The sequence below is a fragment of the Orbicella franksi genome, chromosome 1 (genome assembly GCF_964199315.1).
Source record: "Orbicella franksi chromosome 1, jaOrbFran1.1, whole genome shotgun sequence".
Lineage (NCBI taxonomy): Eukaryota > Metazoa > Cnidaria > Anthozoa > Scleractinia > Merulinidae > Orbicella > Orbicella franksi.
The window spans coordinates 32810927-32824647 of NC_138145.1; the positions used below are offsets into that span (position 1 = coordinate 32810927).

General features: G+C 37.2%; 1 protein-coding gene across 4 annotated transcripts in view; it reads left to right on the forward strand.

The window, feature by feature from the left end:
• Nucleotides 1-13721, forward strand: part of LOC145479208 (integrator complex subunit 3-like) — a 306674-nt gene that overhangs the window by 62610 nt on the left and 230343 nt on the right. For 3 of the 4 annotated variants that reach the window (XR_014048403.1, XM_081457501.1, XM_081457510.1), the window contains exons 3-4: nt 6721-6804; nt 13697-13721. The exon at nt 13697-13721 is cut by the window's right edge and continues 89 nt beyond it. Coding sequence is in view for 2 of the 4 variants with exons in the window: in XM_081457501.1 (XP_081313627.1) it covers nt 6721-6804; nt 13697-13721 (109 nt within the window). In the remaining 2 variants the exon portion in view is untranslated. Of the gene's footprint in view, nt 1-6720; nt 6805-13696 lie in introns of those variants that run through there. The other variant, XM_081457521.1, reaches the window with a different exon arrangement.

Consider the following 13721-nt stretch of genomic DNA (forward strand, 5'->3'; position numbering starts at 1 on the left):
TGATTTCTGGAAGGCCTTTGATAGTTTGGAACGTAATTTTCTTCAAAGATGTTTATAACCATTTAATTTTGGTCCAAATTTTTTTCGTTGGGTAGTGACTTTCTATAAAAACATACAAAGCTGCATTATTAACAATGTTATCACCTCTAATCACTTCACAATTGAACGAGAAGTTAGGCTGCAAGGAGATCCACTTTTTCCATATCTTAATATGGTGGGCATTGAAACCTTGGCTATTGCAATTAGACAATATTCAACGATAAAAGGCATCACTATTGGAAAGGTAGAAACAAAGTTACTCTGACCAATATGCAGACGACACAATGGCAGTCCTCTTGCCCGGGGCATTAACTCAGCTCAAACTCTTTTCAGGCTGCTTGACAATTTTAAGAAGCTTTCAGGTTTAGAGGTTAATCCAACCAAAACTGAAGGAATGTGGATTGGATCTTCAAGAGAAAATAAAACAAAAGCCTGTGGTATTAAATGGCCAAATGAACTAATTAAAGCCGTAGGGGTTTATTACTCTCAGGATCAAAAATTACTACACGAGGAAAACTTCATAGAAAACCTGGACAGTGTTAAGAAACTCATAAATATTTGGTCTGCAGGAGGTCTCTCTCTATGGGAAGGTAAGAGTAATAAAATCCTGATTGTCGCCAGATTTATGTTTATGTATCGTCATTATTAACTACCCCCAAGGGAGTTATTCAAGAACTGAACCGATTGATTTTTAAGTTCTATGGAAAGGTGTAGATAAAGACACGGGTTTGTCAGCAATAAAGGATTATCAAAAGAATGGGTTGAAAGTGATTGATCTAGAAACAATCATTGAGGTTAAATCCTTAAGACTAGCCTGGCTAAAGAGAATTTTCATTGAAAATGACGGCACATGGAAAAATTACTTACATCACCTACTTTCTTGTTTCATTGTAATTATAATATAAAGAATCTCACAATCTCTTCTCAATTTTATACCGAGCTGCTTCAGTGGTGAGCGGATTTTCGAGACAAGTTTTCTGCAGAGAAACCGTGGCACAATATAATATATGGAATGACAAAGATATTCGTACAGATAATAAACCAATGTTCTATGAAACGTTTTTCAAGTCCGGTATTAGGTATGTAACTGATCTTTGGTTTGATTTAAATATTACAGAGTCTTATAATATTATTACAAAAAAAAGATGAAAAAAGCAAACATTTTGGTATGGGCAGGTCTCAGACATGCTATACCATCCTACTTAAAGTGGTATAACTATGATGAAAATTGCATCTGTCTTATCTAAGCCATTTTAAGACTAGTAGTCTGTATTAGAAGAAAAATGCTATTAACTGTTTTCAAATCTCTCTTTTTGTTCCAGAGATGTTCAAGTTTTCAAAATATGCAAATTTGCCTTGGAAGTGATGACATCGTACATTCAACCAAATTGGGATCAAATAAGATGAAGAAGGATATCTCAGCCAATTTGTATCAGAAATACTGATTCTTTGGAGTAAGATTCTACTAAATGTGCTCCACAATACAAGCTCAACGGTTTTGTTACCATGGGTTCCAGACCTCCCCAATATTGAAGGTTTTTCTGGCCACCTTTGACATTCCATTTTGATATTTGCTAATGGTGCCACAGATGCATGATCCAGCAAGCATATAAATATGTAAGCTCAAGTTTGTGATTGAAATCACTAACATGTTGAAATCAAGTGGGTGGGGACTGGAAAAGAGCAAGTTACCATGGGAACATAATTTTTTATAGCCGTTCTGTATGTGTGTTTCCTGTAGAACTATTAGCCCCCAAGTTTCACTGGTCTGTGCTGCCAATTGGCCAAGATAGCTCTCTATTTATATGCTTGATAGAAAATTGGGTTGAGTGTATGACATCATCAGTCATCTCATTTGCATATTTTACACATTTTTCAAACTTATATATTTCCAGAACTAATGCAGATATTTGCAAATGGTAAATGGCATTTTATTTTTTCATAGAATTCAATGTTACATAATTGTCATCATTATACTAATTTTGCTTCGACAACTTAGGCGTTTTCAGGATTTTGTTGATAATTTTCACTTGACCTTGGTTATTTGTGTTGAGTTTTTGGAAGGACACAGGTAAATCCCAGAAGAGTAAGGTTTAAGTGTTACTGTGCTTTTGTTTTTTTTGGTTTTTGTTTTTGTCTTGGTATAATGTTGTTTTGCAATCTGTGTTACTTTTGTTCCCTTTAGAATAACTTATGCTTTATTGTTGTATGCAAATTCATGTCACAATTGAAGATTTTGTCACTGAATGTCCGTGGTCTTCATAAACAAGAAAAATGAAGAGCCATTTTCTGTTATCTAAAGAAACAAAAAGCATCAATCTTTTGCCTTCAAAAAACATTTTCTAAAAAGGAAGATGAAACAATTTGGCATGCTGAATGGGGTGGACAGGTTATATTCTCTCACGGCTCAGAACATTCCAGAGGTGTAAGTATACTAGTAAAACCAAACGGTTATCCTTTAGAAACCATAGAAAGTGACGAAGAGGGGCGGTATATTTTTGCTAATTTGAAATTAACAACAGAGAAATTGTTTGTAGTAATTGTTTATGCACCGACTGACTGCCGATTGCAAATTCCTTTCTTGCAAGAACTCACCCATCTTCTACTATCTTAAACGTGTATCTCTAAGCTAGGTCATTATGGTAGGAGATTGGAATACTACACTTGGCCACTTAGATAAGACTGGTGGGCTTCCATGGAGAGAGGCAAGTTATAGCAACGGTCTATTGAGCCTGATGAAAGAGCTTAATTTGGTTAAGGTTTACAGAAGACTTCACCCAAATTCAAAAACATATACCTATGAAACTAAAAATAGAAAACTTAAGTCCAGGATAGATTTCTTTATAATTACAAAACAATTAATCAATCAAGTAAGGAGAATAGAAACACGAACCTCAATCGCCCCCAATCATAAGGCTATATTCCTTAGTATTGAGATTGACCAAGCACCAGCACGCGGGCCCAGAAATTGGAAATTTAATAACATGCTACTAAAAGACAATGAGTATATTAACTTAATTAAAAGTAACTGCCCTTCCTTTCAAGAAAAATACCAAAACGTCGAGAACCGTCGATTGTACTGGGAACTACTGAAAATGGAAATAAGAAGCACGACAATTACCTGTTCCAAAAATAAAAAGTTCAATTTGAGAAACCGCGAAACTATCATTCAACGCCAATTAGAAGAGCTAGGTATAGAAATTTGTAATAATGAAAATTGAGATGACGATATTCTAATGGAGTTTGAAAACCTTAAAAAAGAACTGACTGAAATCTATTCTATAAAGGGAAACGAGGCAATGTTCAGATCAAGAACCAGGTGGATCGAAAATGGTGAGAAACTGACGAAATACTTCTTCAATTTGGAAAAACAGAATTATGAGAACAAGATTATAACCCAGCTTAAAACAACAGATGGTGAAATTATCTCTGATATGACTAAGATAAACAAGGAAATAGAAAATTGTTACAAAAATTTCCTGACCTCTAGAATCCCGCAAGAAGAAAATAATGACTATGAGGATCAGTTTGCTTTATTCACCTTGAACCTACAAAATCCAAACTTTGCCAAGACGAAGTAAGTGAACTTGAACATGACCTGATGAAAGATGCATTGTTAAATGCCTTAAAAGGCTTCCAACCCAGCAAAACTCCAGGTGACAGTGGTTTTACAAAAGAATTTTAAGAAACTTTCTTTGAACTTTTATGGAGAAATCTCATTGACTCTTTTAATGAAGGCTTTCAAACAGGCAAGCTATCTATATCTCAGAGGCGAGGAATTATATCGCTTATACCAAAGGATGAAAATAATCTTATGCTTTTCAGTAACTGGCGGCCGATAACATTGCTTCATGTCGACTACAAAATACTTGCTAGAGCCATTGCGAAAAGAATAGAACTGAAGCTGCCAAAATTGGTTCACTCAGATCAAACAGGCTTTGTAAAAGGACGATCTATCCGTCAAAGCGTGAGGCTTTAAATTACCTAATGAAATTCACTGAATCAAGTAAACCTCCTGGTATATTGCTGTTCATAGACTTTGAAAAAGCCTTTGATATGTTGGAATGGTCCTTTATCCAACACACACTAAAATTTTTCAATTTTGGCCCAAACAGTCGGAAATGGATCTCGGTACTTTATAGTGATGTTGAGAGTGGGGTTAACAATGGAGGATACATGACTAACTATTTCCGAGTGTCTAGAGGCGTAAGGCAAGGATTCCCTGTGAGTCCCTTATTATTCATCCTATGTGTAGAAATTCTGGCACAAAAAATACGTCAAAATCCTAAAATTACGGGTATCGAACTACCTTATTCTTGTGAAGTTAAACTAAGTCAATTTGTACCCTTGTGATCTTCTGTACAAAAGAGGAGGGATATCCATTAGAAACAAGTACAGATGACAGATGTTTCTTCTCTCCAGCGATTACTGATGGTTTGGTCATGAGACGTTTAGCCCGGTCGTACAGACACTTCATGATATCGCGCTTTACTGACTGAGGGTGGTGTGAATCATATGCTAGGTACTGATCAGTATGTGTTGGTTTCTGGTAGACACCGGTGGTAAGGGGGCCATCAGGTTCTCTCTAAACTGACGTGTCGAGAAAGGTGCTCTTGCTGTTATTCTCGATCTCCATGGTGAAACGGATTGATGGTCGTTGACTGCTTAGGTGTTGCAGGAAGATGTCAACTCTATCCCGATTCAGGATGGTGAAAGTATCATCTACGTAGCATTTCTACATCTTAGGCTTGCAAGGTGCAGACTCTATTGCTTGTTCTTCAAATATCTCCATGTAGAGATTAACAATAACTGTGGATACAGGGCTCCCCATGGCTGCGCTATCTCGTTGTTTGTAAATCGATCCGTTGTAGTGGAAGTACGTAGATCTTAATACAAAATCCAAGACGTCCACGATTTGAACTGGTGTAAGTGTTGTGCGGTCAGCCAGGCCTGCGTTGGTCTCCATTTTTATTAGCATGGCTTTACGGCACCCTCGATTGGTATGTTGGTAAACAGTGACTCTACGTCGAAAGACACCATGATCTCATGGTCCTGGATCTCTTCACTGGCGATGGTGGAGGTGAAGTCAGTCGAGTTTTTCGCTGTGAAGTTTGACTTACCTGCAAGAGGAGATAATGTGTTAGCCAAGAAAGCAGACAGGTCATACTGGTGCAACCAAAGGACACCGTCAACCCAGCTAAACAGGGTGGTGTTGTGTACAGGATTCCCTGTGAGTGCGGCAAAGTCTACATCTGGGAAACAGGGAGATCTATGCAGGAGAGGATCAAAGAACATGACGGGGATATACGACTCACCCATACCCAGACCTCTGCCGTTTCTGAACACACCCACGAGACTGGCCACTATCCTATCTGGAATGAGCTCAAGTTTATTGATCGAGATCCTCACTGGTACACGCATAGGGTCAAGGAAGCTATTCACGTAAGACTTCACCCTAATGATATCAACAGGGATAGTGGAATTGAAATTCCTGAAGCATGGATGCCCACGATCAAAATACACAACAACAGGAGAACGGTACAACAGCGGACCACTGAGGGAACAGCTACTCGCCGGAACAATGGCACAATAGGAGGATCGAAATGCACCAATCACAGCCGACCTTTGTGATATAAATGATACCGTGCAATCAGTTAACCTTATCGCCTGAAGAAGACTAGTAGTAAGCAGTCGAAATGTTGCGATCTACATCTCAAGTGACTACATCGTGAGACAAACGATAATACACTTTATTAAATACTTAGTATGGTACTATTTAAAGTAAAGAAAAAAATTAAAATAAACGATTCCTATTCTGTGCTTGGAGCTGTAGAACCATAGAGTTGTAGTGCTGTAGAGCCATACAGCTGTGCATTATCTAGAAATGTGTGATCATAGAGCCACAGAGCTGTAGAGGTCATTAGCTAGAAATGTTTGATCGTAGAGCCATAGAGTTCATGTGTGATCAAAGATATGTAAAATGATCGTTAACCAACGAATTCAGGCATAAGGCTGAATAAAAACTACTATGAACAACAGACCAAAAGCCATTGGTAACCGTGGTAACATGCCACCGTTTTATGTGTACTTGCAAGAGAAGAAATACAAGTAGTAAGTAGTGTAAGTGCTCAGGCTGTAAATAAAATTCAATTCAAAAAAAAAAAAAAAAAAGAGAAGAAATACAAAGTGATCGATGATAAAGGTGTAGAGGTGTAATGCCCTATGAAAACTTCTATGGCAATATGAGGTTCATAAAATGGCAGCCAGTTGAATTTACTTGTTCCTTGCTGTGTCTAGTACTGTCTAGAATTGTCTCTTTGGTCTACTTTGATGCTTCTGGAACAGATTTTGCATTCTATACCAGTAGTGTTATCAATAACTGAGAGGTTTTTGTTGTCTTAATCTGTGGAAGGTAAGATTTGTCACAAGAGAGTGCTGGTATGCATTACTCAAGAGAGAATTTTGATACATTAAAAACATACAACGCTGTCAAAAAATCATAAAAAGCCTTATAAACAATAGGTTGTTGGGTTGGAGAAGGTCCTTTTGTTTTATGAACTGTAATGTAAAATATTGCTATTACCTAAAGTTGTACTAATTATTTGAGTGATTTATGATATGCCAGGAAGCTTAGACTATAATATTTACTGATAAATAATTAATAGGTTTTATTTTTATTAGGTGTGTAAAGGTCCTCAGCAGCACGAGGAAGCATCTCTTGGGCTCCTTTACATCATATTAGTGGAACCAGCTGCTGCAGCAAAGGTTTCAAATGAGTCTTTATTTTTTGTTTAGTACTATTTGTCATGTTGAGTCATTGCTGACTACACTGTACATGTCTTTGAGCAATTTTGCATGGAATATATATACATCTACTTTACAGGCCAAAGGGATTGCAACATTATATGCATATTACACACATTGACCACACATTTTACACACACGAAACACACACATGTACACGCAAATGCGTGTAACAGAAAAACTGATAATTACATGCAGTAGACTTGAGATTATGGCTAAAATTACACACAGTCGTTCAACTGGCTGCATGTAATGAAAACAAACATTTAACATTGTGTAATGGGTTGTTAGTAAAACTTGTAACGGTGTAACAGGTAACGGCATAACAATAAACAGTGTGACAGGATTTTTTTCTGATGCTGTGGTTAATTTTTTAGAAGCGAAAATTGTTATTTTTATCTTTCGCAAAATAATAAGAAAGATCTAAAAGATACAAAAAAGTGAGTAAAAACATGGCAGGCTGGTTCTTGTTACTTGGGCTTCTGTAGGAAAGCCTGAGTCAAAAAATGCAAGCCATTGGTCATTGTTGTTGTGTTTGGTTGCCAAATTGGGGGTCATGGTCCCAGGCGTTCCTAGCATAGTGCGAGGAAACTGGGGATGAGACAACTCTCACTCTTCATGAACAAAAAATTATGTAAATGCTGTGTTTTGCGAAGAAAGTTTGGGAAAGACTCGAAGAAGATGTTGATTGTTTTTAGAACGGGTTGGCCCATGAATTATACTGCTTGAAAGCCTGCCAGATAAGCAAAGTTCATGCTCGTTCTCACAAATAACAAAGGAGCCATTTATGAGTCCAACTACTAAAACACCGACAAAAAACAAATCATGATACTGAGACGAATAACTCAGAGTTGTCGTAAGCAGAACTTGGAAGATCAGGCAAACAACATGCAATTGGATAAAGAGGATACTCAATGAAGCAACTTGAATAGTAAATATCTAAGGGTAACTCTTTATGTTAAAAAGTATCCTGATTCTTTTATTTGTTTTTACCCAGCAGCCGGGAAGTGTTTTCAAAAAGCTAGATACCTGGCAGTCTGAAATTATTATAGAATTTCCACAGAATAATTCATTCAATTCTTAGAATACAGTAGATCTGCCGTCACTCAGTAGGTCTTGGTATCAACAATGTCACGCAACCTATAGTGGTCTTTCGTCATGTTATGGTCTGTCTGTTATTAATTTTGCTTCCATGGTCTTCCATGCCGAGGCAGTGTGAATTCAATGCAGTTTGGAAATCCATTGGTATTTCTATGCAGATTAAGCATTCTCAGCAGGTTTGAATGGTCATTTCGGTGGAAAAATGGAAAGAATTTCTGACTGCCGGGTACATGTATATATAGTTTTTTTGAAAAACTGTGCCCGTGAGTCACACAAAGTTCATCAGACAACTTGCAAACTCAAATCATTGAATAAAATCGCTTGGTGTTTATGACCAAAGATCAAAATACTCAAATAATCTCAGGAGGTTTCTAATAATAACAATAATTTTGTGGAAATTGATTACCTATGAATTTTTGACCTTAAACAATCCTGCCCATGAGTCAAGATTTTTGTAGTTCGTCCACTTCAAAGCCACAGCGTTATTACAGTTGCTTGGCATTTCTGAACAAAATATTATTTTCATAGTGGACTAAATGTCAAAACATGAAGATTTTATAGTATGTCCAAGCTTGAAAATTTCCTCAACTACAAAGCCAAAATAATACTTGAAATTGCTTGACATTCTCTGAACAAAGATCTACTATTCTAAGAGTGAGTTGTTTTGTGGAAATTCTATAATAATTTCAGACTGCCAGGTATCTAGTTTTCTGAAAACAATTCCCGGCTGCCGGGTATCTAGACACAATGAAAAGATTTATTGTGTTCAATATGCTTACTTGCGGTATGAAGCCCGAGTCAACGCTCTTAGAGCATCTAGTTTTGAGAGGAAACAAACACAAAATAGATAAAGATCTAGCTAGTATTAATACAGATAAAATTTTCTTTAAGCACAGGGAGTAGAGGAGCCAAATTTGACCTTAGGAATTATTACTTGGAATGTTCAATTTTATCTTAGGGACAGACCATTATTCTTTTGGAGGGGGTTGGGGATACCGGTCGGACAATTTTCTGGGTTAGGGTTAGGGTGGAGGAATACGCTGGAGGAATTTGAAAATGGAGGTTTTACTCTGAAAATGCATCAAACGTTTTCTTCCACACTACTCTAGAGAATTTAAAAACGCAACAATTACTGGTCATTTTGGATTTGTGTTTGAGGAAAACTCAGAGAGGAAAATCACATGATTATCGTGAAGCTATCATTTTTGAAAAGTCGAAATTTTCAGCTTTTGAAAGCCGAAAATTGTCAGCTTTCAAAATGTTTTCCGTCCATGTGAAAATGAAGAGCTGGCGTTTTCAAATTCCATTATGGATTAGTGTGGATGAAGTCCTAACCGTAGAAATGAAGCTGCAATTCCAAATTTCTCCGGTGTAGTGCGGACATTCCCTATATGTGTCACACAATGTTCCCCCTAAAAACAGTTGGAAAGGAGACTAATCTTATCTTGACGCTTTTGTCATGTTCTCCGATCTTTCGTTATGTGACGTTTTGTTGATGCAACAGGTGGGCAACAAACGGAAAGAAACTTTTCTGAACGGTAGGTCAGGTGCGAAGAGCCAGAAGTCATGGCACCATCAGGTGGTCTGCGGTCAAACTCAGAGTATTAACAAAGTAAACTCACTACCCACTGGGTTTAACTGCTATCAGATCTTTTTGTGTAGGTAAGCAAAAAGATCCAATGCTAGTAGGGTGAAAAGATCTGACATACTGCCAATGCAAGGATGGATTTGGCTCCTCTTTCCAATACTCTGTGTTTTACCCTTAAGTCTTGAAGTACATGATTTTAGACAAGGGTCAAACTTTAAATTACATAATAATATTATTAGTGTTGTACATTGAAATATAAAGGGGGGTATAAACACTTCTCAGCTTTTAAAAGAATATTGCTTTAAAGCAAAAATAAAAGTTAAAGGAGTCATGTTGACCAGTAGCTCCTTTGCAGACATTCTTAGGCCTGTCACACAGAGGAACGATTGTAAGGCGGGCTTAAGAATGTCTGAAAGGCTAGGAGACCAGTAGATATATGTCAGTTTCGTTACGGCAACAGAAGTTCTAAATTGTTTGCTCAGGAAACGTAACTTTAGCCTTATATGAACACATTCTTAGGGTCTTCACGTGCAGGGATTGAGCGACAGGCCAAAGAATGTCTGTGTAGGCGAATAACATAACCAAGAATTAAAAAATAAGGGCTGCCCTTTTTCTGAGAAAAAAAAAGACTTGTGGAATTAACACTTGTTGAGTTTTCTATTGCTGATTTTTGATGGAAATTCTCTTTTAACTAACCAGGGCTTGCATATCCTTAAAACACACCATTCACAAAACAAAGACAACAAAACCTTCTTTAGCGAACTTTTTGAAATGAAGGTTCCTTTTTAACTTCTTAACCCACTGACTCCTGTGCCAGCCATAACCGGCTGTGATGAGTGTTGGCCTTTGTTCCACTTCTGACATCATCACCTTTGACCAAAATTGGCATCGTCTATACTCAACTTCTGCAGGAGGAAAAGATCTTTCCAATAATACCAGATCAGAGTGATTGGCTCAATGGAGCCTGAAACTTGCAGCAAAATTTCCTGCGACTACCCTTAGCTTCTCCATGGTAAAAATTGCCTGTTTTGATGATGCTTTCTCAGGTATTTTTCAACTGGCCAGTAGAACTAAGCCCAGTAGAAGGTCAATCACTGCAGCAAAAAGATAAGAAAAGGAGAAGAAGGAAAGGCCAAAAAAAAACAACAACTAATAACCAAAAAGCCTAAAGAAGTGTAGTATTGTGCAAAAGTAATGCAAGCAAAATGCATGAATTGTGTTCTTTGTTCTCATGATTTTCGACGAAAGTTCTCTCAAAAGTTTGATTGAAATTTTGATTGAAACTTGTTTTGTTTGCTTTCTGGGTATAGCTCATTTGACATTTCTATTATAATTCTAATCTTAAATGAACAGTTACGTGTAACTGTAAATAAGACCAAAGTTAATGTTGGCCTTTGTAATATGTATTTGGAACGTTTTTGATGACAGAGGTGAAGTTGCTGGAAGCTGCTATTGTAAATTTGTGCTCTGAGGTTTAGTAAAGATTGACAAGAGCCAATCCACTCTACATGTCAATGGTACTACTACTGGAGGGTTGAGCTCCTGAAATTAAATTTCAGAAATCAAAGCGAACAGTTTCGTTGAGGGCACCGTAGCATTTGTCGAAAAGTCTAATAAAGAACACTGTGGTCTTGTGAGCACAAGGCATGGATTCCACCATGAGAAAATCCTGATCTTGACCACAAACTCTCCATGTTAGGCAAATAACAGGGAAGAAACATAAGTTGCATTGGAAGACAAATCCCACATAACGGAAGCGAGGAGAACTAGCCAGAACTCCAATCCGAGCATTAAAAGTTTACCCACAGACAACAATTTTTGGGCTTGTTCAAGCAGATACACTTTGACACTTGAATAGGCTGAGGAGCTATCATATCGCAAAGTGACACAACAGCTCTTGCGAAAAGCTTTGTATGTCTAGTTATAGTAGATTAATCATCGCAACATGATCATGTGTACAGTTTGATTTTGAGGTCATTTGAATCAACAAAAATTCTATCTGGGCTACAATTGTACAGTGAATTTAACTGGAAAAAAGGTCAAATAGGACTCTTCTGTTCCCTGTGTACTAGCCACACTAAAAGTCGGCATCCAAGAAGTTTGCAATTTAAGAGACTATATGTCGCATATTTGTTAGTTAATTCGCACATTTGCTAGCCAATTTGAGATAAGGCGTGAAGCACTTTGTATCTTTCCCCCTTGAAGCAAGGCTTCTTACGTGTTACTATAGTTAGCACCTACATTCCAATCTAGTGGACCCAAGTTTGATTTTGGGATTCGTTCAAGTTTGATTCTGGCTTTTTTTTTTCCTTTTTTAAAAGCCACTGATCTTTTTCTTTTATTGTTCAACCCTTTTTTGGTGAAGAATATCCACATGTACTTATTTCAAGTTTGGAATCGATAAGAACACGGTTTTTGACATTACGAGCCCTTGCTGTTTTGCATAATCAACCTCAAATTGCATCTGATGGTTTACATGTTGTGTGTTTGTAATTCATAATTTTATTCTTGTAAACCTCGACTTCTCTGAAGATCTTTTGCAGCTACCCTGCGAGCAGAGTTGCCACTCATGTCAATCATCATCCACTGCGAAATCAACAGGTTTGCTCATTGAGCACTTTGATTGTTGCCTATATAGTATTCTTTAGGCTTAAACTTACCGGGATAAACAATTCTGGAAGACCTCCATTACAGCAGTTACACTATGATTTGCTTGTAACATTATTTTAATACGAGTTTTTAACCTTTAAGCCTTGCCAGTGGCGAGACCTTTGCGTGGCGGATGAACTCACGGCAATCCTACGTTTTGCAAGCTTCTACTCGATCTAGTAGCTTTTCATCTTGCCATTTTTGTGCATCTGCTGATCAAAAAATTCTTTTGTATCTGTAGACAGCTTTGCTGGTCTTCTCGAGTGCGGTATATCCTCCACAGAACTAGTAATTTGTAGCTTAATTTCTTCACTCAAAGCAGATGAATTGGCAGCAAACTATAAAAGGCTGTGCAGAGACTGGGATTGGCATGCTGTAAAAAAGGTGTTTTGGCAAGTATATTCAGCGATTAAGATCAAGTACACGTATTTTATCGGAACTGCGGTTTGTTGGCGTTTTGGATTAAGTCAACAATTTTGTGTTCCTAGTGAAATACCTAGGTGAGTTTCATAGCTAACAGTTCGTGGAGTTGTGATGTTATTTCAACAGATTAACGGCTTCTTTAACGCTCAATCTTCAGAGAGGTCATTTATGTATTTTACTCATAGCTTTTAGCCTATTGATGAATGGAAGATCATTAGAAAAATTGCACCCAACTTTTGGGAGCAGTGAATTACCGTTCAAAAAATTGCAGAGAAATTTCGGGAGGAGTGAATTATTGCTTGAAAATTCATGCAGACCGGAACAATAGGTGTCACAAAAATGCAGGGAAATTTCCTTGAAAATTGTTTCAAGTGAAATTTCTTCAAAAAGCCCAGAAAAGCCAGGAATTTTGTTTAAATTCGCTTGCATTACTTTTGCACAATATACTGTAGCTTACGTTTTAGTTGAAAAAGGGTTTTCGTGTGAAAATAGATAGCTCCCTTAGTTTGAAGACTGGACTGGACTGTCTCCTGAGATGACAAAAGATTTGCAGAGCACAAACATGACATTGAAAGGAAGACATGATATAATGTGTGCACCTTATGCCTGTCAGATGAAACCCTCAAAAACAAAAGTGGCCACTAAATGTCCAATGCAGGGTGTGGATTACTGTTGTGATCATTTAATGGCAGCCTTGCCTTTATTTTTGACCTAAATTATTTTCCCTGGATATTAAATTTTGACAAGGTGTAGGAAATCACTCACAACAGTCATTTTTAAATTTACAATGAAATTAATTCCTTGAAGGCTATTTCAAAACCTTGGAGAAGACACTTAAATTTACCCACCTGCTGGTGATTATCCTTGAAATTCTGGTACCAACACTGAATTTTCAGTCACATGTGTGACCACCTGGTCACAATTTCAGACCCTGTTGTATCTTTTGATCAAAATTTAAGCTATTCAGAATTTTAGAAATTTAGTCACTATTAATGATTATTATGGTAAATATTTGGAGTAGTACTAGACAGTATTAACTTTTAGTTTGTGGTTCTATAGTACTAACTACAATCAATTTAATATTTTTTGAAGGCCTATCGAGACCTGACATGTATCA